The 22,072-nt window shown below is 47.5% G+C and overlaps 1 protein-coding gene across 1 annotated transcript; it reads right to left on the bottom strand.

The window, feature by feature from the left end:
- Positions 1-8,480: 8,480 nt before the first annotated feature.
- On the bottom strand, positions 8,481-20,440 carry LOC127668474 (uncharacterized). Its single transcript, XM_052162124.1, has 4 exons — positions 20,272-20,440; positions 13,565-13,773; positions 9,342-9,531; positions 8,481-8,718 (listed from the first exon to the last, which is right to left on the bottom strand). The coding sequence occupies exons 1-4, from the start codon at positions 20,438-20,440 to the stop codon at positions 8,588-8,590; spliced, it is 699 nt and encodes a 232-aa protein (XP_052018084.1). The 3' UTR covers positions 8,481-8,587.
- Positions 20,441-22,072: the final 1,632 nt, after the last annotated feature.

Below are 22,072 nucleotides of genomic sequence, written 5' to 3'. Positions count from 1 at the left end.
CTAATGTTGCTGAGTGCTTTATGTGTTGGTGTATGTTTTTCTGTCATTTAAATTAAAATCCTAAGATAGCTATAGACCATACACCAACTCTATTCCCACAACATTCCAATGCATTTAAAAATTACTTTTATTAGATTTATCTTAATTTCAGATTTGATGATTGTCTATACTTGCAATGTCCAAATATCATGACTACATAATAATTATTTTCAAAATTTCAACAAGCATTTTCTCTCAGTGAAATTTGATTTAAATCAAATTAATCAATGTAAGTGTTTAATGATGGGGTTTCTCTCCTATTTCTGCTAATTTATAATATGCAAAGACTGGAAACATTACAAAATTTTCTAAATGGTGTTTGAAAAAGAACCGTGTGCATTTTAGAAGGATGCAGCCCCTCAGATGTGTGAAAGACCCTGAAACCCCTCCTCTTGAAGTTGGAAGATCTCTTCTTTATAAACATGCATGTATTGCCAGGTAGACCACCACACAAGACAGTCGGAGACACGCTCCTGCACCCACTCGGAATGCACACGGAGCGCGCGTGCCCACCCGCCCCCATGTCATCTGCAACCCAGATAGACTCAGGACGTTGGCAGATGGCAACCGGCCCTAACCTCTCCTCGCTCTCTTCCCAAATCAAAACCCACCGTAAACACCACGAAGAGCCAGGAAACCTCACGGCTTTAATCATTTCCTTTCCCCGAGTTCCATGTGGCACACAGGACACTCCGCTTTCCTTTGGGCTTGTCGGCATCTTGCGAGGGGTGTGGGAGAAGAAAAAAGAGAAAAGCCAACCGGTGTCTGCGGAGGCGGGCAGAAAGCGCCCGCCCCAGCCGTGAGGGTCCACCCGCCCCCTGGCTCTCTAAGCCAGCCCTGGAGCCCTCCGCTACTGAACCACTGAGAGTTGGCGCCATCTGGCTTTTTAAAGAAGAACACTGAGGCGGGAGGTAGAGGAGGTGGAAGAGGCCAGGCTCCCTCCTTCCCAGTAGCAGCACCAGCAGTCGACCAACGATAAGCTAGGGCACTCTTCCCTCTCTTCTCCCCGCAAAGCCGGCGCTGGCATCCTGATCCCTTAACCCAAGGACCCCGACTTGTGCATGAGGCACATCAGCCTGCTGGAGAGCTACCCCCCACCCCTCAACCCACACCCCATATACACACTGTGAGTTCTGCAGGACTAACTGTGGTACTTAAAACATTATAATAAGTAAGCACCACAGAACATAGAAGTATGGACTTCTACACCAACCATTCTGGGTAGCCAGGAGGGGAGAGGAGAAAGGGCATCCCAGGGTTATGATTGATCCCTACGCCACTCTCCCCAACAACCTGGTGCCTTGTTAATTCGCGGATGTAATGAGAATAATGCTTTCCCTAATTGCTCCAAGAGACTAATGAGGAATTTAGATAAAAAGGTAGACCCTTCCCCCCTTCGACGATACCATTATACAGGAAGGTTTAATAAGTCGTAGAGAAATGATAACTGATCTTTATTAGCCGTCTAGTGCCTTGTGAATTAGCAGTTTGTGCTTAAGCAGATGGATGGAACAGTTTCACAGAACGATGGCTAAAGATGGTAGAGACTCCTTTATCTAGTGTATGGAATGGGTCTCAGAAAGTAATTACGATATGAAGCTCAGTTGGTAGAGTGCTTGTCTCGCATGCCCTGGGCCCTAGAGTCAACCCTTACCACCAAGAAAAGGGGATACAAAGTAATTATTATGGGTTCTTTTTTTTTTTAAGCCTGCTGCCTTTTAAAATGGTAATTTAGAGAAAACCTTTGGAAGTTTTTTTTTTCTCTCAATCCATTGTACAATGCTGGAAACACACACACACAGGTAAATAATATGCATTTGTGATGATGTATACACATGAGGGAAATATGCATCTATGGTCATGATGATGTCACACATACATCGTCAATCAGTTAACAAAGATTTCTGCATTCAGCTTGCATTTATTTCTCACAGTGTTCGGGGCTGTTGTCAACCTCCCACACGTTTTACACACAGGAAAAACTGATGCTCAGAAAAATCGCTTCCCTCACTTGTTGATGGCAAACTAAAGTTACTTAACACTGAGCACCATCTTACTCAGCAAGCATTTGATGGATACCTATCCGGTATCTGGGCACTAAATAAAGAGCAGAGATATATTCTGCTACCCTCAAGCAACTTTCCTTGAGAAATGACACACCCCTCAGTCTTAGCACAGGATTTTGAGGAGAGGCGGACTGCATCAGAATAAAGTCTGATGCAGGAGGGAGGTGTGAAAGGCAAGATGCACACAGAGGCCAGAGGAACCAGGCAAAGCTAAGTGACAGATCCTGAGTTTTGCTCTCTTCCCTTCACCAGTCAGTTCTTCTAGGGCCAGTGTAAGGAGCCAGTCTCCCCTCCTAATAGCTGGGCTTTTAGCATCTGTCATTCTAGGACAACATCTGGCAGTGGCTCTTAGGACTCATTCTCATTTTGTTTCTGCGCTCTGATGAAGAATTCCTTGAAGCCTGGTCCTGTTTAGGTTCCCAAGTCATGCACATGGATGACTAAAGGAGAAGCACTTCAGAGCAGAGAGGTACCTGGTCCTCTATGCAGCCCAACTGTCCCTTGAAACTGTTTGGATTTCAGCCAAGCATCATCAATCCTGCTTAGTCAAGGCCAGCCGGGGCAAGGTGGGTAGGAAAGAGGAAGCTGGAAGACAGTTCTTTAAACCATGCTCTCACAAAAGTTAGTCCCCCAGTGCAAATTATGATGTCATCCTTATGGTGAGTCAACCTTGTTAGCTCCTCTGATTGGCCCCCAGTATTGTAATTTGGGAGTTGGCCGTGTGTTGAGAAGGGTCAGTTGAATACTATTATGAATGGCGTCTTACTTAATTGCCCTCCTTATTTGACTTGACTAGTGATTTTCATCTATCTTACTGTGGACTTCAGTCTTTTTAAAAAAAAGATCTGCTGCTGTGCTTCTCGTTAGGGAACCCATAATTTTGTTCAAAGGTCTTGAATTACACCGCAGAGCTAGAATATTTTTAAAAAAATAGCATTCTAGCACACATCCTTAATCCCAGAACTTCAAGAGGGAGAGGATATCTGAGTCCAAGCCAGCTTGGTTTATACAGTGAAACACTGTCTCAGAATGAAACAGAGAGAGGAAGAGAGAGATAGAGCAAGAGAGAGGGGGGGAGAGGAGAGGATGATGATGATGAGGAGGAGGAGGAGAAGGAGGAGAAGGAGGAGGAAGAGGAGGAGGAGAAGGAGGAGAAGGAGGAAGAGGAGGAGGAGGAGGAGGAGGAGGAGGAGAAGAAGAAGAAGAAGAAGAAGAAGAAGAAGAAGAAGAAGAAGAAGAAGAAGGAGAAGGAGAAGGAGAAGGAGAAGGAGAAGGAGAAGGAGAAGGAGAAGGAGAAGGAGAAGGAGAAGGAGAAGGAGAAGGAGAAGGAGAAGGAGAAGGAGAAGGAGAAGGAGAAGGAGAAGGAGAAGGAGAAGGAGAAGGAGAAGGAGGAGAAGAGAAGGAGAAGGGGAGAAGGAGAAGGAGAAGAAGAAGAAAATCCCAAGTGGAAAGTACGGGCACTGTGGCTGATTTCTGCTCTAAATCCATGCTCCTGAATTGAAAACCATTACATTCTGTATCTATTATTTATAGCATGAAATAGAAAGCCATGTAAGGCCTGCAGATTATTGGAGTGGCAGGGAGAGGTAGCCTGCTAACTGCAGAGACTAGTAGGTCCCATTTGTGTAATAAATTTCTGGAAAGAATGTGATACTGTGTAGGAAGCCAACCTGGGGTGTCCAGCTGGGTGACCTGAAGAAGCCTCTCTGGGCCCATCTGTGGGATAAAGGGGCTAAAGTACCCTCAAACCCTTCCCATTCTCAGTGTTTCACATAAGAAGCTCCACCTTCCACCAGATGTGAGCATAAAGCTTATTAAATATTGATAAATACAATATTAGAGAAAATGGGGAGAGAATTCAGGTTTATGGGCCAAAGAGTTCATCTAGATTTAAAATTAGTATTTATATTTAAATGCATATATATTTTACATGTGTATTTACATACATGTATACTTCTATCTCAAGAGACTGAAACTGGGAGAAAGGGGCTGGCCGTTGAATACAATAGGTCGGTGGCAAAGCCAGGTCTGAAGTACAGGTTTTGTAAGTGCTGCCATGGTAATTTGCCTGCTGGCCCTGTGTATATCTTATATGCCTGCCGCTAGAGAGCTGGAAGATTTGATAAGATTCGTGGTTAATCAGCTCCATGTGTGCCGTGCTTCCGTCCCCACCACCATCAATATTGTCTTAGAAAAAGCTGCTTGTTCTGGCGACAGCAGGACTCGTCTTTAAAATGGGAGTCCTAAGAACCCACCCTTGCCTTGAATACTAACTCTGCATGTAAATTCGATGAAGGATAATATCCCCCAGATCATTTTTCCCCCCAGAGGTGTTGAAAGGAATCCTTTTAAAAGGAGAGGAGGCTACCTGAAGATCTCCCACCCGCAGCCCCGGGATGATGAGCCCAGCCCACAGTGAGCCTGGGAAGGGGCTCTTTCCAGCTCCACCCTAGCTAGGGGCCCTGGGCGAAAATACCTTTGCCTTTGCGGGGGGGGGGGGGGGGCGGTGCGGGGGATTTCCCTTGACCCAATTCCTGTAGCAATGTACCTGAACTTCTAGCCAACTATCTGCTTCTTTTTGCTGGATAAATTAGGAGGGAAAGAAGGAGAAGGAAGGAAGGAAGAAAGGAAAGAAGGGGGGGAAGAAAAGGAAGCTGGGATAAGTTATCTAATAATAGTTTCAAAAAAAAACTTCTGAACTGATATTGCTTGGACAAAAAAATTGAAAAGTGTATTGTTGTCTTCGTTGGGTTAGTTCAGCAGTCATTGGATAAACAGGAAGCACTTTCTACATTGAGAGCTATGAGCTAAGGTACAGAGATGCAGCCAGTGTATCTTAACCTCATCCTTTAAAAGTGCTTACCGACAGGAAAGTGTGCATCTGCGGGAAAAGGGCACTGCGTTTTAGCGTCTGTAAATGCGACGAGGCACTTACTTTGCCACAGTCCCTTCTGGGTCCTGGTCAATTTACAACCTCTCCATCTCGTCTGGAGAGCCGGTCCATCCTCAAAGTCCCTTCCTAGTTGAGATTTTGTTCCCGAAATGCTTTAGGATAGCCCTAGCTGCCTCACGTGAAGGCAAACCACCCGAGGTAACCTGAGCCTGTGGTTCCCTCCCATCTGGGGGAGGAAAAAAAGTTGGGGGATGGGAGATCGGAAGAAAAGAGAAAAATACTGAGAAACATGTTTTGGCAGACAAGGCCTTCGGAGACTACCATGTGCGCTCCATATTGAGCAAGCCCAGGTCTTTGAAGTTTTTCTGAATGTAAAGGCATTATTCTTTCTCAAACTGTGGCTAAGTAGGACAGACATTAAAACAATGAGGCCAGAAGGCGCAGACGCGGGACTAAGTGTTTAATTCGTCCTTCACCCAAGTGTCTGCCACCAGTTAGATCCCCAGTTTGTACCCAGGCAGAGTTGGCAACCCCTGCCCACCCTCTTCAGACCCAGGTTTGTCTGGGTCCTAGAACACCTTAGCGCCAAGTTCAGAAGTAAGTGCTTTTCCAAACGCTGGGAGAAAACTTCCCAGATGTTTCCTGTGCTACGGAAAGAAGCTCAGGTTGGATCTGAAACATTTTTCTTACAACAGACGGCGGCAGGTCACAGGGCCCGCTAGGCGCCCGCGAGCCCGGCTCCCCAGCGAGCAGAGGGGTGCGCCCCAGCTTCTGCGCGCCCACTTCTCGCCCCTCCGGGATCACTGGGAGCTTCCCGCAGAGATGTACACAGAGGGAGGGAGTACAGGTTACGTTTTATTATGTGTGGAATTATGAATCCCATCCGAAGATCTCTAGTACATCTACCCTATAATCTATGGTGAGTGCTTAGTTATCCGGCTCCTATTATAAAGTATCCATTAGTTTCCTGCCCCAATGGGCAGACCGAGACAGTTTAAGTAAAACCAAGGACTAGCTCCGCTCGACCTGAAGGTTGCTCCCTCCGGGGTCGTGAGATTCCCCTTCCCTCAATAGCTGGTTTAGGTTCCAGAGGTGGGTGGGACAAAACGAGGTGAGCGCAAAGGTCTCCTAAAGAGGAGCGTGGCCAGCTCCATCCAGGTGCTTCCGGGTCTCAGCAAGCACTTCCGGGCTGTGTGCACCATCCTGCTTAGGATAAATATGGTTGGATTATCACTCCAATAAAGAATTTTGTTTTCAAAGGGCTTGGTGCCACACCCCATGGGGCACAGCACTGTCCAGGTGGGCAACATCAGAATGTCCATTAACTCAGAAGAAGCTGCCCAGCTCGGGCAGCTGCGTGGCCAGGAGACTGCCTCAGTCTTCCGGTAGCGGCTCCTTTCCTGGATGGGGCAGATCTCACACTGTCCTTCCACAGAGTAAATTCACTGGGCCCAAGATGGATGGGTTTTCTACACACAGGCCTCTGGATTATGCTTAGACTTGGGCGCATTGACCCTGCTCCTTTTGACCTTTCGGGGTCCGGAAATGCACACACGGTGGTCCAGTAATGTCCTGCTAGCTAAATCAGTCAGCTAGAGTAGACTCCTTCCATACTAGGTGCGTTTTGTAGGAGGAATTGGGGTTTGGGGAGGCATGGAGTGGGAGGTGGGAGAGGGTCCTCCTGCGATGCTCTCAGTTCTCTTATGGGGTCAGGAAACGAACCGCACAAAAATTGGTGGGTCCTTTCGGGCTTCTGCTTCTGATCTTCCATCAATAACCATTGCCCCTTCTTTCTCAGAACTCCCATCAGTCAAGGCCAATAGGAATCACCTATTGTGTGCTCAGGCCTTTCAGGGAGACAAAGTCAGTTTCTCAGTGCACAAGCCTGGCTTAGGCGCCCACTGAAATTATTTTTTTTTTCTGCCGTGCTTTTTCTGGACCGAATCAAAGGCATGCAGAGCATCCGAGTACTGTATACATAGACCCTCAGCTTGCCTTCCTTTTTCTAACCCCTCCCCCAGCCTGGCTTTCTATGCAGGAGGGGATTGGGAGTTCTCCTAAAGGGTGGACAAGGAATCTATCAGCCCAGGTGAGCTTGGGAGCCATGGCCTGGCAAATTTTTTTGTTTTTGTTTTTGTTTTTGTTGTTGTTTTTGTTTTTGTTTTGAGACAGGGTCTCTCTGTGTAGCTCCGGCTGTCCTGGAACTCACTCTGTATGCCAGGCTGGCCTCGAACTCAGAAATCCGCCTGCCTCTGCCTCCCAGGTGCTGGGATTATAGGCGTGCGCTGCAGCCACCACTGCCCGGCTGGTGTGGCGAATTGAAGGAAGGAAAATCGACTCCAAACGCAACCAACCAGATGCAGGTAGAAGCTGGGAAGAGAAGAGGAGATCTGAAAATTCCCGAGAGGAGACCGGGTGGGGAGGTGTGGGGAAGGGTCAACATTTGGAGCTTGAAATCAGAAGTTTGGGCAGCTGTTCGACAACTTCCCCATCTGCAATAAAGTTCACGTGACCTAGAAGATGTTTTCCATGTTCGATCGCGCCGGCTTCTTTCCTTACTCTCTTACGCGCTTAGATTTTACTGATCAGATGTGGACCGAGGTCTTTGAGGCTGAGATTGGTGCTCACCCGCAGGGGCAGTGCAGTGGTAAGCTCACTGTTGGTTTGTCTTCTCAGGCAGGTATCACTCCCTGCCCCTATTAGGGAATCCTGGCTGTTCCCTTTCTAACCTTCAGCCTGTGGTTCCTGACTCTGTTTAAAACAGAAAAAAAAAAAAAAATCATCTATGTGAAGTTCCAGGCAGCTTCCTAGGCCGGCGCCTTCCGGCTCCAGCAGCCGTGTTGCTGGAATCATGCATAATTAGGGTCTGACCACTATGGAAATATAAACAAGATGTTTACTTTCCTTACCAAGAGAAAAAAAGGAAAAGGAGGCCTGGTGTTCAAAGAGAGACGCCTTATGAAGCAGCACACATCTAAAAGGCACACAATCAATACCTGGGGCTTTGAACTCTTCAGGGAGGACTGAGGACAGAGAGGCTGAACTCTGATCTAGGGGTTGCCACTTAGCCTGTGTTTCTCCGTGCAGCCCTGGGATCCCGAGGGGACAATATCGCATGTGTCACCACTTGATTCCTGTGGCCAGCTCAACCCCAGGCCTCTCCCAATCTCAGATCCCCTAGTTATGGCTTTGCGACTGTCCTGGAAGAAGGCAGAGAAGAGAAACCCATGCACCTAACTCCCACGGACCACCCTGTGAGTGGGGGGGACCAGAACGTGGACTTCTTCGAAGATCAAACGTCACTCAGTAAGATTGGGAAATGCATTTGGAAGCATATTAAGCTAGTGAGGTCCCAGGGAAAGGCTAGAATTCACAGTCAAGGACCTGTGTGTGTGTGTGTGTGTGTGTGTGTGTGAGTGTAAGAGCTGTGGGCATGGCAAGCCACACCCTAATACGGAAATTTTATCTGAAGAAACTGGCGGTCAAGAGGTAGCAGCACTTTAATGTTGATGTTTTGTGAAACAGACAAGGAAGTCACAAGTCTGTCCAGAATCCAAGACCCAAGTCCACCAGCATCCACCATAGGCGCTCAGTGGCTCGGTCTCTGATGAGCGACTCTCAAAGAAGTTCTCGGTTTTACAAGAATGGCGAATCTGTCCTCCACGCTCCTGACGGCTTTTAGGAGGAGAGTACCATTATTAGTAGAGACTGACACTAAATCTGTTGCGGAAGAAAAAAAAACCATCAGTAATATGTTTTCTGAACCATACCAGAAGCGTCTTCAACAGCGCGTTGCAGCGTAGACTAATAGTTCAAGTTCCAGCAACGCAGGCCACAAACCCCAGAGAGCGGAGCCCACCAGTAAGCACCACCTCGTGCGACAAAGGGAGGAGGCCTGAGAAGGAGCTGTGATTCCCCACTCCGAATTTGGCCAGAGCCACGGGCTGCAACTGTTTTACTCATTTTTGGAATCTTTCTTTAGGGACTTGGCTTAAGAAATCTCTCTGGTCGTTAATAAATGCAATAAGATGACTCTGGCCCAGATCACCCCAGTGGCCAGCGGCCCAGAGGCTCTATCTCGGGGAGGCCGGTGGCTCTGCCTGCCCCTGCACACCGCGCACCCCGAGGGGAGTGCTTAGACTGGACCCGCGGGTCCACTGTCAATGGTAGGGAGCCTGCAGGAGTGTGCAAACGTGCACTTCTCAGGCAAACTAAAGTAAACTAAACGAAAAAAAAAAAAAAAACTTCGAGAATAAGAACGAGGAAATTGGGTTCAAGGAAGCAGGCAGAGAAATGTTAGAGCTGCGGAAACTCTGGGCAAAATTACGCACGCTTTCAAATACCAGTCTTAAATTTCGTGTTTTTGCGTTTTTTCGGTTCTCTCTTCATGGTTTCTCTCTCCTTTAAATTTCCCCCTTTGGTGGTCCTGTTTTGTTTTTGTTGTTTGTTTGCTTGCTTTGCTTTTTTGTTTTTTGTTTTTGTTTTGTTGTTGTTGTTGTTTCCAGATGGTTGGAGTTCCTGTGGGAAGCCAATCTGAGGGGAGGAAAGACAGAGTTTCATTTAAATTAGCGTCTTCCAGTTTCAGGACTTTTGAGTCTTCAGCCTGTGCAGTCACCACTGCCCGGAAGCAGCAGGAGCTGCCACAGATGATAACCTGAACCTTTCTGAACTACATTCCCACCTGCCTGCCAGTTAGCGTAATGTCACGGCTGAGCTAGAGAATCAGTATTTGTGAGTGGAGGAAAATAAATCACCATCTTCTCTCTTCTCACCATAGAAACTATAAACCGAATTAATATACCCTTGTCGCATGATTAGAAAGTCCCATTAAATAGGCACGCATTTAGCCTCCTCCAGGTTTGGCTTAGTGCTACAGGAATAACTAGGGCCCAGAGGCTTAGTTGCAAATCACACACACACACACACACACACACACACACAGTCACCAACCGTCCTCATCCATATAACCAGCATGGGCTACATGAATCCTCATTTCAGACCCCCCCCCCCCAAGTGCCAGTTGATGGCCAGAGAGTGTAGGTCTATCCAGGGACCATATCTTGGTAGGGATGGAAAAAAAGAGGGAATAGTTTCCTTCAAGGCGGTCACACCGCCTCTCCCTGAAGGCAGAAATGTACTTGCTTTCCTTTCTGGCTTTGGAAGTTCTTGTCAGTCCTTCTACATTCCACAGATCCCATAAACCCAGAACCTAAGGCTCTATCTACACAGATGCCCTGTTTAGATAAGAACGATGTCTGCGATGTGTTGAAGCTACTATTGCATGTGGACTGGCAAGGAAATCTGCAGATAACCACCTCCTAGGTCTTCTTTTCCAGAATCCCACACTCTGCTCCCTCCCCACCCCCAGTTTGGAGTAGGTCACCCCTTCTGTTTACTAGGGAAACTCCTGGTCCTGCCAAGTGAAAAAATGTTAAGGTAGCATTTATACATTAGAGCCAAGTTAATTGCCTTACTGGCCTCTCTGGCTTTGAGGGGTCCCTACCCCCAGGCTGAAGAGGGAGCTTTGGACTCAATTTAAATGTCAGGAGCAGAAACCAAGTCCAATTTGAGTTTCTATCATTTCAAACCCCCTATGAAAGGTGAGGAGAGAAGAAGGAACTCTTTGGGGAGCCATTAGACTCTGGGTTCCTCTGGGAGTAAATGACTTTGCCATTAGTGTTTTAGACTCGGCATTCATTCATTCATTCGGGGACTACAGTCTAAAATGTATCACAAAAGTCTTCAAGTGCTCAGGACAGGATTTCCATCACGCTAGGAGCATGCAGAGGATGCTCCTGGGAGATATTTCAAGTTTCTCTCCATGTGACCAGGACATCTGGTCCAGCCTACAGCACTCTGAAAAACCATCCTGTCCTAGGAATGTGGGGGTTGATTTGGATGCACATACTCTAGCTAGGGCTGTTTCTTATACAGCCACCGAGTCCTTTTGGGCATAAAGCGTTTAGAAATGTCCTCTCTGTAGCTTGTGAAGATTAAACAAGAACCTGTAAAATGTGTGGCACTTAATAGGCACTCATTAAAAGCTAGTTCCTTTCCTCTCTGTCCTGAAGGTAGGAGGTGGGGTGGGGTGGGGTGGGTGGGTGGGCAGATTTTATGACTCCTCCAGATGGAAGAGCTGAGGCCAGGAGCTGTGGAGGAGCATTAACTGCCCTGAAACCCTTCCACTGAAACCCAGAGCCCACCCCCAGACCTATTAAGATGGCAGACTCAGCAGTCTCCTGAGCAGGTGAGGGCTAGTACAGAGGTGTATAGTGTTCCATTTCGGGCCTATAGGCATCCCAGGTGGATTCTCAGAGTGCTACTGCCATAGATGATCTAAATAACTCTCTATTTCTCACCCCCTCCCCCAGTATCAAGATCAGTTCCACCCCTTCTCCAGCCTTCCTGGCTATAACAGATAGGAGCCAGAATAAGGGGTGGGAGACACTGCATCCTGCGCCTTCAGAGTCCCTTAGTGCCCAAGTGCTACCCCATTGGGCCTGGTGCCCTTGAAGGGAAAGGATGACCACAAACTGTTAGTAATTAGGTTTAGATTCCATCTCCTGAACAAGGGCTGGAGCGTGGCCCTGTTTGTTTATGTCTTTATTGCTGTTGGGGAGAGAGTCCAGGGCTTTGCTCACGCCAAAGCTAGCGCTGTTATGATTTCAAGTCACCAATCTAATGTGGGCTATTAAGAGAAACCACACCTGTCCCCAAGCCCTGTCTTCCAATGGCTGGGTATTCCTCCCCCCCACTTTTAAAAAGACTTTCACTAGACCCGTGTGCCCAGCACTTTATTAAGCTGGGCAGGGTGGCCAGTCTGAGGAGAAGAGAAGAAAGCAACTCTTGGAGGCTGCAAGAAGGCTCCTCAGGATCTGGCGTGCTGTGGGAGGCCTGGCTTGGTGCATGGAAGTATTTAGCAGGTTCCGTGCCATTATTGCCTAACAGGGTGTGAAAAGTAATATGGACGTGAAATACTGTGGGAAAATGGAGCGTTTCCAAGCAGGCGGGGGGTGGGGGGCTCTGGCTGGCCTGAAGGACCCAGAGTCCCTAAGCCCCTTTGTGGTGCTCCAGGAGTTGTGAACAGGAAGGCAGAGAAAGGAGGGGGGAGGTGGAATGGGGGGGGGGGGGGGAGAAAAGAAGAGAGGTGCGAACTATGACCCGTGTGACAGCTGGAACTAAAGCCCTGCTTCCTGTACTCCTCAACTGCATCTTATGCGTGAATGTATATAAACGATGAAAACAATATTTTATACTATTAAAACGCCTGTCAACTCAGCAAGGGCCCGGAAAGAAAGTATGTGGGGGCTTCCTCAAGAGGTGGAGACTGAAAGCCAAGACGCTGAACTGATGGAAAAGTCTCAACCCTAGATCTAGAGCACCCAAACCTGGCTGCCTAGGCGGTGCCCTGTGGACAAAGGCTCCCCCAATTCTGACAATACTATCTCTTCCTCCAATGCACTCACAGGCGTTCTGATCTTCCTACCTTGGCCTCAGCAAATCCTACCTGAAGGAATAGAGGGAGCCAGACCTCCCACCTTCTCAATAATCCTCGAGAGGTGCCATTTTCCCCATTCCCTGACTTGGGGGATAGGGAAATAAAGACACAACACTGTCCTCCCCTCCCCACCCCCACCCCACCCCCACTCCCGGGCAGAAGAGCACATAGATGCACATAGATGCACATAGATGCCCTTCTCCACGTTCTGCATCCCTGGGCATCCCTGCCTCTTTCCGAGAGCCCGGAGGCAACTTCTCCACATTCAGTTGAGGGCGAGGGAAGAGAATGCCACCTAAGAGACAGGCGCCGGCGCTTCTGTGCCTCCAGCTGGCTTCTCCCCTAGCAACAGTTTGAAGACCTTTTTGCAAGCACACGACTCCATCAGGCTGCATCGCAGCGGTCAAGCCATGATACAGGTGCTGGCAGATGGTAAGACTGGTACCAGGTTTGAAAACAGACCCCAGAGCATATTATTCTATCTTAACAAGTATTCAGTCATTATTCAAAAGTGAGCGGTCCGCAGTCACTGGCTTTTTCGTGGAAACAAACAAACAAACAAACAAACAAACAAACAAACTCCACGTTCTAAGGAACAGCAAACCGAAGCTACAGGAGAAAACTGGCGAGGGCGTGATGGGGATGCGCAAGGAAAATCAGAATCAGAAACGGACACTGGAGTAGGCCGGAAACCGGCCGTGCTTTGCAAACCTCCAACTTCCATCCCAAGGCCCGAAGCTCCAAAGTCACACCTTGCGCTCCTGCTCCCGGGGACACAGGGCAAGTGCAGAGGGATCTGCAGCACCCGCGGCCCGGGGCAAACGGGCCTCCCGAGAGCCGAGGCCGCTGATTCGGGGCTCGCAGCTTCTTTTCCCACCCAGACTCGCGCGCTCAGCCCAGGCTCCTTCCTCCCCTTCCCTCCGGGGTGAGCTCACTTCCTCCGGCGCTGCTCCATCCCCCTCGCCTGCACCCTGCTGCGGCCTCCAGATGCTGCCCAGCGGGCAGCCAGCGACTCCCAGCCCGGCCTTCACCCTTCTCCTTTCTCCCCCAGGGGCTTGTTAGACCTACGCTCGGAGCCCGGAGGAATTCATCCAAGAAAAGAGCGGAAGTAGAAAGCCCAGGATCCAGAGGAAGCGGCTGTCGCAGTCCCCGGCCGCCGGCCGAGGGCCAGGCCTGTGTTCTCGACGCCCATTTGACTCTGGGCCAGGGCCTGAGGCTCTTTTCCTTCTTTCTTCCTTTCTGCCCCGCCCCCTTTCGCCTTGTTTCTCCCTTCAGTTCTGTTTTTAAAAATTCATATGTAAGAGCATTAAAAAGAAAAGGCGATTTGGCTTTTAAAAGTCGGCAGCAGCAGAGGAGGAATTACCAATAGGATGGGGTTTAATTAGCTGGTAATACTCCTCTCATGCCCTATAATTAAACAGAGATTCTAGTGGCGCTTCAGGGCCCACAAGTGATTATTACAAGCATATTTTACGTTTACATTAAAACTCTGTCCCGGGAGTGTAGTATGAGATCTGACGCCATTTCTTCGTATTGGGAAACTGAGCACCGGGTCAGAGCGCGGCTTTTCAGAGATGGAAGACTGGTGTGTGCGGGTTGCTTGAGTTCCTTGGTTGATTTTGATTTTACACCCTGTCTGGTTGATTCTGAGCGTCCCCTCACAGCCAAGAAACCTGAACACCTATAGCCTCGGCCCCTACTGAGATTCGTGGGGCGCGCTGGGTGGGGTGTGCGCTGGATGGAGGTTATTTGTGCAAAACAAGTAACTTGGGGGAGGGGGCTCCTCACTGTGTACAAACTCAGAACTCTCCGTTCACACCCAAACAATCCCCAGCGCGCTCCTCTTTGCCATTCCATCTATTTACATTTCTTAAGTTTCTTAATCCACTCTAGTCCCCTAGCCTCCCTTCAGCCGAAGGGCAGGGCCAACAGATCAGTACCTTGTTGGCTTAGGCTGGAAGTCCTCTGGGCCCATGATCCCAACCCCACTTCAGCAACTTCGGGCATTAAAGGAAGCCAGGTCCAGCATCTTTGAATTAGGACTGTTTTCTTCTTAGAGACACTATTTTCTGTTTGCCCCAGGAGATGGGTTCATTTCCCCTAGGTGGCTTGGTAGACTATTAGCCAGCATGAAGTATCTGTGGTGTGAAAAATCAACAGGCTCCAACAGCTGTCTTGGAACAGAATAAAGACGTCAGGAAATGGTGGAGATAGGGCTGCTCAATCCTCTGACCCCCAGGAACATTTCTATCTTCCCATCTGATTCTCTATTCTGCCTCCTCCTTAAAACAGTTCCTGCCAAAACATCCTCTTTATTTATCTTTAATAAACAGGAGTTCCCTGAAAATACTACCCACAGAAGGAAGAGGAGCCCACTGTTCTCCACGAATTAATGAGACTTGCTGGCCTAGAACTAGGGGCATCTTCAAACCTATCATGGATAGACAAGGCTAGACCAGATGAAATCTGCAAGTCCACACCTACAGCTGGATTTAATTCTTTTCTGCTGTAGTCAGGTATCTATATGCATGCAAGTGCAGGTTTTCAGAAATGTACTCTATACCCTTGTGTATATATAACATTTGTAACAGTCTGTGCCAAGATGCAGAGGAGAACTTTTTTTTTTTATTGAATATCATCTTCATTTACATTGCCAATGGTAAAACCAAGAGGAGAACATTTTAAAATTCTGAGAGCATCCTCTTTGGTTGGTCCTTAAAGAGCAGACCTCCCTTCTGGGAATATATAGACAGACCTCCAGGGTGGAAACCCCAAGGGTGAGGGTGGGTAAGTAAGTCTCCTAAACACAGCCATCATCCCAATCTATTCACAGTCACATGATTCATTAGAACCCTTAATCCTCATGAGAATACTAGCATCAGACCCTCTGACCCTGCCAGTGAAACCTCATAAAACTGGCCAAGATGCTGGCCAACATGCGAACACGTTAATTAGAGTGACATGGCTCTGTGGCTGCTAGTCTGATGAACAGCTTTGGGGCTGCAGGGGTAGAAGGTTTGGGGTCCCTTTCACCATCAAATGCCCTTTGGTCCCACCAAGAGACCATCAGTAGTTAGACACAATACATGATCTGAAATCCAGTCCACTTTCCTAGATAGCTTACCCTCAGCCCCTAAGGCAAAACTCTGTCCCCGGGTCCCTAAGAGCAACAGGCAAAAACCTAAAAACCTAAAGGAAACAAAAACCTTTGCTGTAATTGTTAATTCGGGTGCTATTGTTATGCAGGGTTGGGGGACAGTCCAAAATGAAAACAGACACATTTTGTTACTAATAAATGTGTAGATACTTAGCAGTCCCCCTCCCCTCCACTATGGCTGCAGTGTTCCCAGGGGCTGAAACTGCTTCCAAAATGGTTACATAAAGGATGAGAAAGGGCATGGGCTGGAGTCAACTTCACTATAATTCTGGTGCAGTACTGGAAGTCAAACCACATCCAGAAGACAGAACTACTTCATGTCTTGCAATGTTTCCTACCAAAAAAAAAAAAAAAAAAAAAAAAAAAAAAAGGTCTCCATCCACACCTTTCAGAGAGACAAGAGTAAAGATAAGCCCCGGTCTAGGTTAGAACCAGGAGCTAAGATTCTTCAACTTCCCCCAAGACCACATAGATGTGGATGAAAATGTTTGTCCTGCAGAAGCGGGAAGATTCAGAGGACCTTAAGAGAAACAAGAGCATTTTTCTTACTTTTTATAAAAACCAATCACCTGTGCTTTACCTTCCTTTGACTGCTGTGTGTAGGGGGCCATATGTCTCCGGAGGTCAAACCCAGGGCCTCAGGCACGCGGGCAAGGGCTTTACCACTCTTATCACTGATCATTCCAACTCTTCAACTTCTGGTGAGTTTTAAATAACCAAACTCCTGAAAGTCCACATGGCTATTACAGAACTCATCTCGATTATTTTACAGTGGATATGCATCATCTAATCCTTGGCCTATCTATTTGTAACCTGTGCAAATTAACTGCAGATGAGAACATTGTAAAAAACTCTTTTATAATAAGAGAAAATTTATTCATGACTTATTTGATGCGTAGCAGTTTAGCTGTTTCCAATCTGGAGGGAGGGATGAAGGGATAGATTGTTGGGAAAGGGAATACTTAGCTTGTGCAAGGCCTGAGGCTTAATCCTAAGCACCCAGAACAACACACACACAAAAATCCATTTGAGTTGGAGGGAGGGCCACACTAAAATACAAAAAAGTCACTTTCAGAACTCTAAAAGAAGGGATTTTACAATCTCTGTCTTTCTAGTTGTATCTTTCCCTCTTTCCTTCCTGTTTAGCATCGCTCACATAGTCCAATGTGGAGTGTAATCATTTGTTCTACATACACCCTTGTGTTGTAAAATGTAAGTCACAATCCAGATATATCTTATACCATGAGTAGACTGAATTTTCTGTGTGCCTCTTCCAAGCCTCCAAAGATCTCCATCCCCATCTGTCTCCATTGGGTGGGGAGGGGGGATCTTTCAATGCTAGAACCATAGAAATGACATTCTTTTTGGCTTCTCCACGTATTAGGAAGCTTAGAGAAGATTCCCAAGCAACGAACAACAGTGGAAACTAATAGCTGGAAAGGATTTTTGCCTGTATATTTTGTATATGCTTTTGACTCACAAGGACATCTTGCCTTTTCATTAGGAAAGTATCTCATGGGGTAAAATTGTGCAGACATGTAATCCCAGCACTTGGGAGATAGACATAGAAGGGATATAAGTTTAGACCAAAGTCAATCTGGATTACTGAGGCAGATACTGTCTTTATGAACAAACAAAAGCAAGTAAAAGCATCTCATGGGGACATACAGTAGCATATTTAGCACCTATCATATACTGAAGAACTAGTTGTTATCTGTGTAGACTCTAGGATCTAAAAGCATACGGTATACATTTTCTTTTGTTCAATGTGTTCTAAATTGAAAATCTGACCAGAAAAAAAATGCTACTTTTATGAGAAAAAAACATTTTAGATGAGACAAAAGTGCATAATCCATGATGTTGCCAAACAGGGGCCCCGCCTGTTTAAAGCCACTTGTAACTCCAGTTAAGATACTGGGAGGGTGGGCTTGCAGGACTGAGAGTCTTTAGAGTCTCAGGGAAAGAGTAAGCTACAATATAACTGAAAAGACAGTCTCTAGCAGATGTTTTGTAAAAATTTCAATTTTATGAAAAAAATTGTTTTTGAAGAAGAGTCTTTGCCTAGAAAGGGCTTCCTCTCAGAGAACCAACACCCTGTTCTACCTCTCAGAGTGGGCTGGACACGTTGCCTCTTTGCCAGAATTCTAAAGGGGTAAAAGTTGGACAACTACTTCTCAGGAAGGAAAAGGTAATGCTTTAAAGGTGTGTGTGTGTGTGTGTGTGTGTGTGTGTGTGTGTGTGTGTCTGTTTCAGAAACAGAGTATTGCTCTAAGGTCCTGGCAGGAACTTGCTGAGTCCTGACTTGCCGCTTCTGGTGATTTCCCCTGTATCCAGTCTCCATGCACTCAGATTATAGGCTTCTCACCACGCCTGGCTCAAACCTAAATTTTAAAAAAGAAGAATAAAAGCCGTCAAAACTAAGGGTGAATTCAGAAATCAAAGGAACCAACTGAATGTCTGGGGTTGGATAACCATTCACTTTCATTACTTCCAGGTAATTAAAGAGCGCTTGCATGCCCAAAATATTTTAATTTAGAACTGCTGTGGTCCTCCAGAATGTGCAAATAAACAAATCCACCCTGTCAAAGGACACTGCCCTGCAGTTCACTCTGATGTTTATGTCTCCAAAAGTTTTTTTCATGTTGTATAGTCCTGGCTAGTAAACAACCTGACCTGCTCTAGTGGCAAAGGTCAGACTGCCAAATGAAAGGGACTTAAAAGGGAACTGTCCTGTTTAAAGATACAGTACGTGGAAAAAACAAACAGGGAATACACCCTGCTCTGTCCATTTCTGTAAAGCAACAGATCCTGTTCTGGAACTAAAATTAGGTTATCTTTTCCCACAAAACAGGTGCTTATGCGATTTCTACAGGACACTAGGAGGGATTTCATTTAGTGATCAGGAGAAAGCATGGGCCTGCTACCACAAAAGGAAGCAATAGAGGGAATCCGTTGAGATAGGAAGGAACCGAAAGGGAATCGAAAGAGCCCTTGGTTTCCCCCAGCTGTTGGAACATATGGTGCCAGGGTTTTTCAAAGATGACAAAGGATAGATGGTAAAATTCCTTCCCCCCCTCTATGACTTCCCTGCAAATAAAGATAAGTCTTCAGGCTGAAATCCATTGTTCCCCTCCCACGGAGAATAAACAGGGGTCACTAATTTTTTTCTTTCATAGTTTGGTAAAAGTAACAAGGAGATTATGAATGCAGCAGGAGTCAAGGTGTGTGTGTGTGTGTGTGTGTGTGTGTGTGTGCTAAAAACATCCCTCCAGGACCAGGCCAGACCCTGGGTGGGACTATCCAACCCGGTTCCCCATATTTCATGTTTTATAGACGGGTCTTTTTCCTAAAGGATATACTTTCATTAGGCTATAAATGCTCCAGCAGATGAGAAAGGGCAAGGTGTGTGTGTTTGTGTGTGTGTGTGTGTGTGTGTGTGAGAGAGAGAGAGAGAGAGAGAGAGAGAGAGAGATCACCAGAGACAGGTGTGATGGTGTGTGTTGAGCCCTGGTGTAAGGTGTGTCTGCCACTCACCTCCCCTGGCAGAGGTCTCGCCTCCTAGTTGTCAGGTTTCCCTGAAATTCCCCAAGTGTGTGTGTGTGTGTGTGTTCAAGTTTGTTAAATTTTTAAATTTTATGAGTTGTGTTTTTACTATTGAAGACTTTTCGGTTCCAGTTTCACCTTGGTCCCTGGATCCATGAAGCAAAAATGCTTCAGAGCTTAAGGGACCTAACTGGGTGCCACCCAGAGACGAGTGTCCGCGTCAGCTATTCCTTTGTTTCAGATGGAGTCTGATGCTGGAGAATCACCCAGTCTCTCTAGCCAGGGTATCTTCTACCAGCTTCCATTGGAGGTCTCTGTGAGAACGGCTAACTCCCCTCCACAACATGGTCCGCACTTAAAGGTCGGTAGCAGTTCAAAAATTATTGTAAAACATCGCCTGGATGATATATAGCCTAGGCCAGATTAGCAATCATATCCGATGTTTAAAACACACCCTGTTTCATTAGGGAATTGCACCCAATGGAGAAGAATTGGAGCAATAATTACTTCCTTCTTGGAAAAAAAAAATAGGGTTCTAAAGAAAGCACTGGAATCAAGGACGAGTTAGGTAATGTGTATTAGAAAGGCAAGCAAGTCGTGTCGTTGAAACCCAATCACAGTTCGTAGTTCAAGGCAAACTACTTTTAATTGACACGGTGTATATTCGCTTGCTCCTCGCAGGGCTGCCCTGGCTGGGACGCCCCAAGAGTATTTATTTCTAGGGTGGAAACAAAACAACCACCCCCGTGTACCGCGTTAAGAGAGCGCTCCAAGATGGACTGCTGGAGAAAGGCTTTTTGACCCGGGTGGAAATTAGTCATATTGACAGACGCGCAGGAAAGGTAAATTACCCGGCGCGCTGACGTTATGCAGAAGCGCTCCGGGATCCGACTGCGCCGCGGCGCGGAGGGGGCTGGCTAGAGGCTCCCGGTTCTTTGCCCCAGATTTCCATCAAGACCGTTACCTTCTGTGGACCTGGGGTTTCAATGGGAAAGCGACCACGCGAGCCCTATTAAGATGCCTGGCAGGGAAAAGATATAATAATAAAGCAAATACAAAGGGAGAAAAGGTTTACCCTTTCTGAGCTGGGGAGTGAGGAAAGCACAGACCCAGGAGGAAAAGCTTGCAAAGTCGACAGAGGAGAGAAAGGGGGTTGGGGGAGGCTGGGAGACGCGGACTTCGACGCTCCAGAGTCCCGGCCGCCACTTGGGAGGTCCCGGCCTCAGTCTGGCCAGGCCAACCATACCCCCGCGAGGATCGGAGCTAGGGGAGGGTCACAATTACACCTCGGCTCCAGGCGAGGGCTTAAAACCTAATGGTGGGGACTAAAGTCTGGGAGCGAGGCCCCCGCGGTCATCAGAGGAGGGGGGCAGGCCCGTGCACAGGAACCTTTTACAAGACATGTGGGTACAAGAAAACAAAATCAAAATAAACCACTTTCATCCATCATGGCCAATGAAAATAAAAGCTGTCTTGTAGAGGAGGTGAGCGGTCGTTTTGAAATTCAGCGTGTTTTGTTTTTATATAAAGAGTTTTTCGATTTTTTTTTTTTTATCTGACAATTGAGGCTGGAATTGTCAGGGGAGGGGAGGAAGAACTCTTACATTGGCGGAGGTGGGTGGGGTCGGGTTCATAGCTTTACCCCTAAGTATGCTCAGCCCGTGCTGCTTCTTAGCCCAAGCTGGAGATGCTTGCAACACCAGATGGCAGCAACATAGGCAGAGTCTAATGGTCCCATCTCGCTTCTTTGCAAAAGTTAGACTCGAGAAGGGGAACACTGGAAGGCATTAAAAGTGTGGTCTCTAGATTGGACCAAAGGTCAAGAGGAGAAGCGTTCTCCCCGTGGCAGTAAGATTGGGGGCCTCCCCCACCTATTTCGGACTTGATCCTGGTCACAAAAGAAAGAAAGAATCAACTGCTTGGGCTTTGTTGTCAGGTTGTCGCGTGAAGAAGGTGATGACCTTTCACCGACAGCATCCCCACCCTGTAGAGGTGGAACGTTATTTTTAGTTTTCCAGAAGCTCCTGACAGACTCTTATCCAGAGAGGTTGTGGGAGAAACCGGGCCGGGGCCGGGGGTGGGGGTGGTGGATGGGTGGGGGGAGGCGGCTACTAGGGTGTTTAAAAGGACACACTACTTATTATTAGAGCAAAACAGAACAAAATGCGCTCTCTAGATTCCTCTCTGGGGTTTCTGATGTTTGGTCTGCAAAAACCGCGGTAAGATTCACTTTTAAGAAAACCTTTGTGGGGAGGGTGTGTGAGGCCTAGAAACCGCTCTCTGCAGGGCTAGGAATCCGGTGCTTTCGACCTTTCTTTCCCTTCTCTTCAACCACTGCTCCTAGCTCCGAGCTGGCCAGAGTTCTTCCGGAGGAGAAGGACCGGGGAAAGGGAGGAATCTCTGTTGCTTCCGCAGAGCAAAGGTTTGGGACATTTCTGAAATCACCTTTAAAGAACAGTTTGCAATTAAGTCCATATTTCTACAACCCGATTTGCTGGGAGAGTGTTGTGTAGAAATTTGGGCTTTCACCCGTCTTCCCCTCTCACCTCGAGGAGGCCTTACCTCTCAGATCGCTGCTCGAATCCTCCCGCGATTCCGCCTCTTGAGGGTGCTTGACTCTTGCAGACTTTACCGACCACACCGACCTCAGCGGTAAGACCAGCCTCCCTTTCTAGGACTCCACACTGCACCTCCAAAGAGCTAAGCTGGCTGGAGCTGGGACAAGGCGCCTCCAGTTTCTTCCTTCATCTCCCACGCTCCCCGCCCCCAGCCTCTCCACTCCAGAGAAAGTGACTCATTGGGTCCACCTTGTCTTCCCCTAGCGATCCACTGCCTTACCCCGCATCTCTCTACCCACAGGATTGCCTGTCCTTCGG

The sequence above is a fragment of the Apodemus sylvaticus genome, chromosome 18 (genome assembly GCF_947179515.1).
Source record: "Apodemus sylvaticus chromosome 18, mApoSyl1.1, whole genome shotgun sequence".
In the NCBI taxonomy this organism is placed as follows: Eukaryota; Metazoa; Chordata; class Mammalia; order Rodentia; family Muridae; genus Apodemus; species Apodemus sylvaticus.
This window is presented reverse-complemented; position numbering and strand designations above follow the sequence as displayed.

Excerpts from the sequence above, each read along its gene's own strand:
- LOC127668474 (XM_052162124.1), bottom strand. The coding sequence starts at position 20,440 with ATGGTTGGCCTGGCCAGACTGAGGCCGGGACCTCCCAAGTGGCGGCCG. Across the intron at positions 13,774-20,271 it reads CACTCCCCAGCTCAGAAAGG|AACTGAAGGGAGAAACAAGG; the intron begins GTAAACCTTTTC and ends TTTTAAAAACAG. Across the intron at positions 9,532-13,564 it reads AATTCCTCCGGGCTCCGAGC|ATTGGCTTCCCACAGGAACT; the intron begins GTAGGTCTAACA and ends TCCTCCCCTCAG.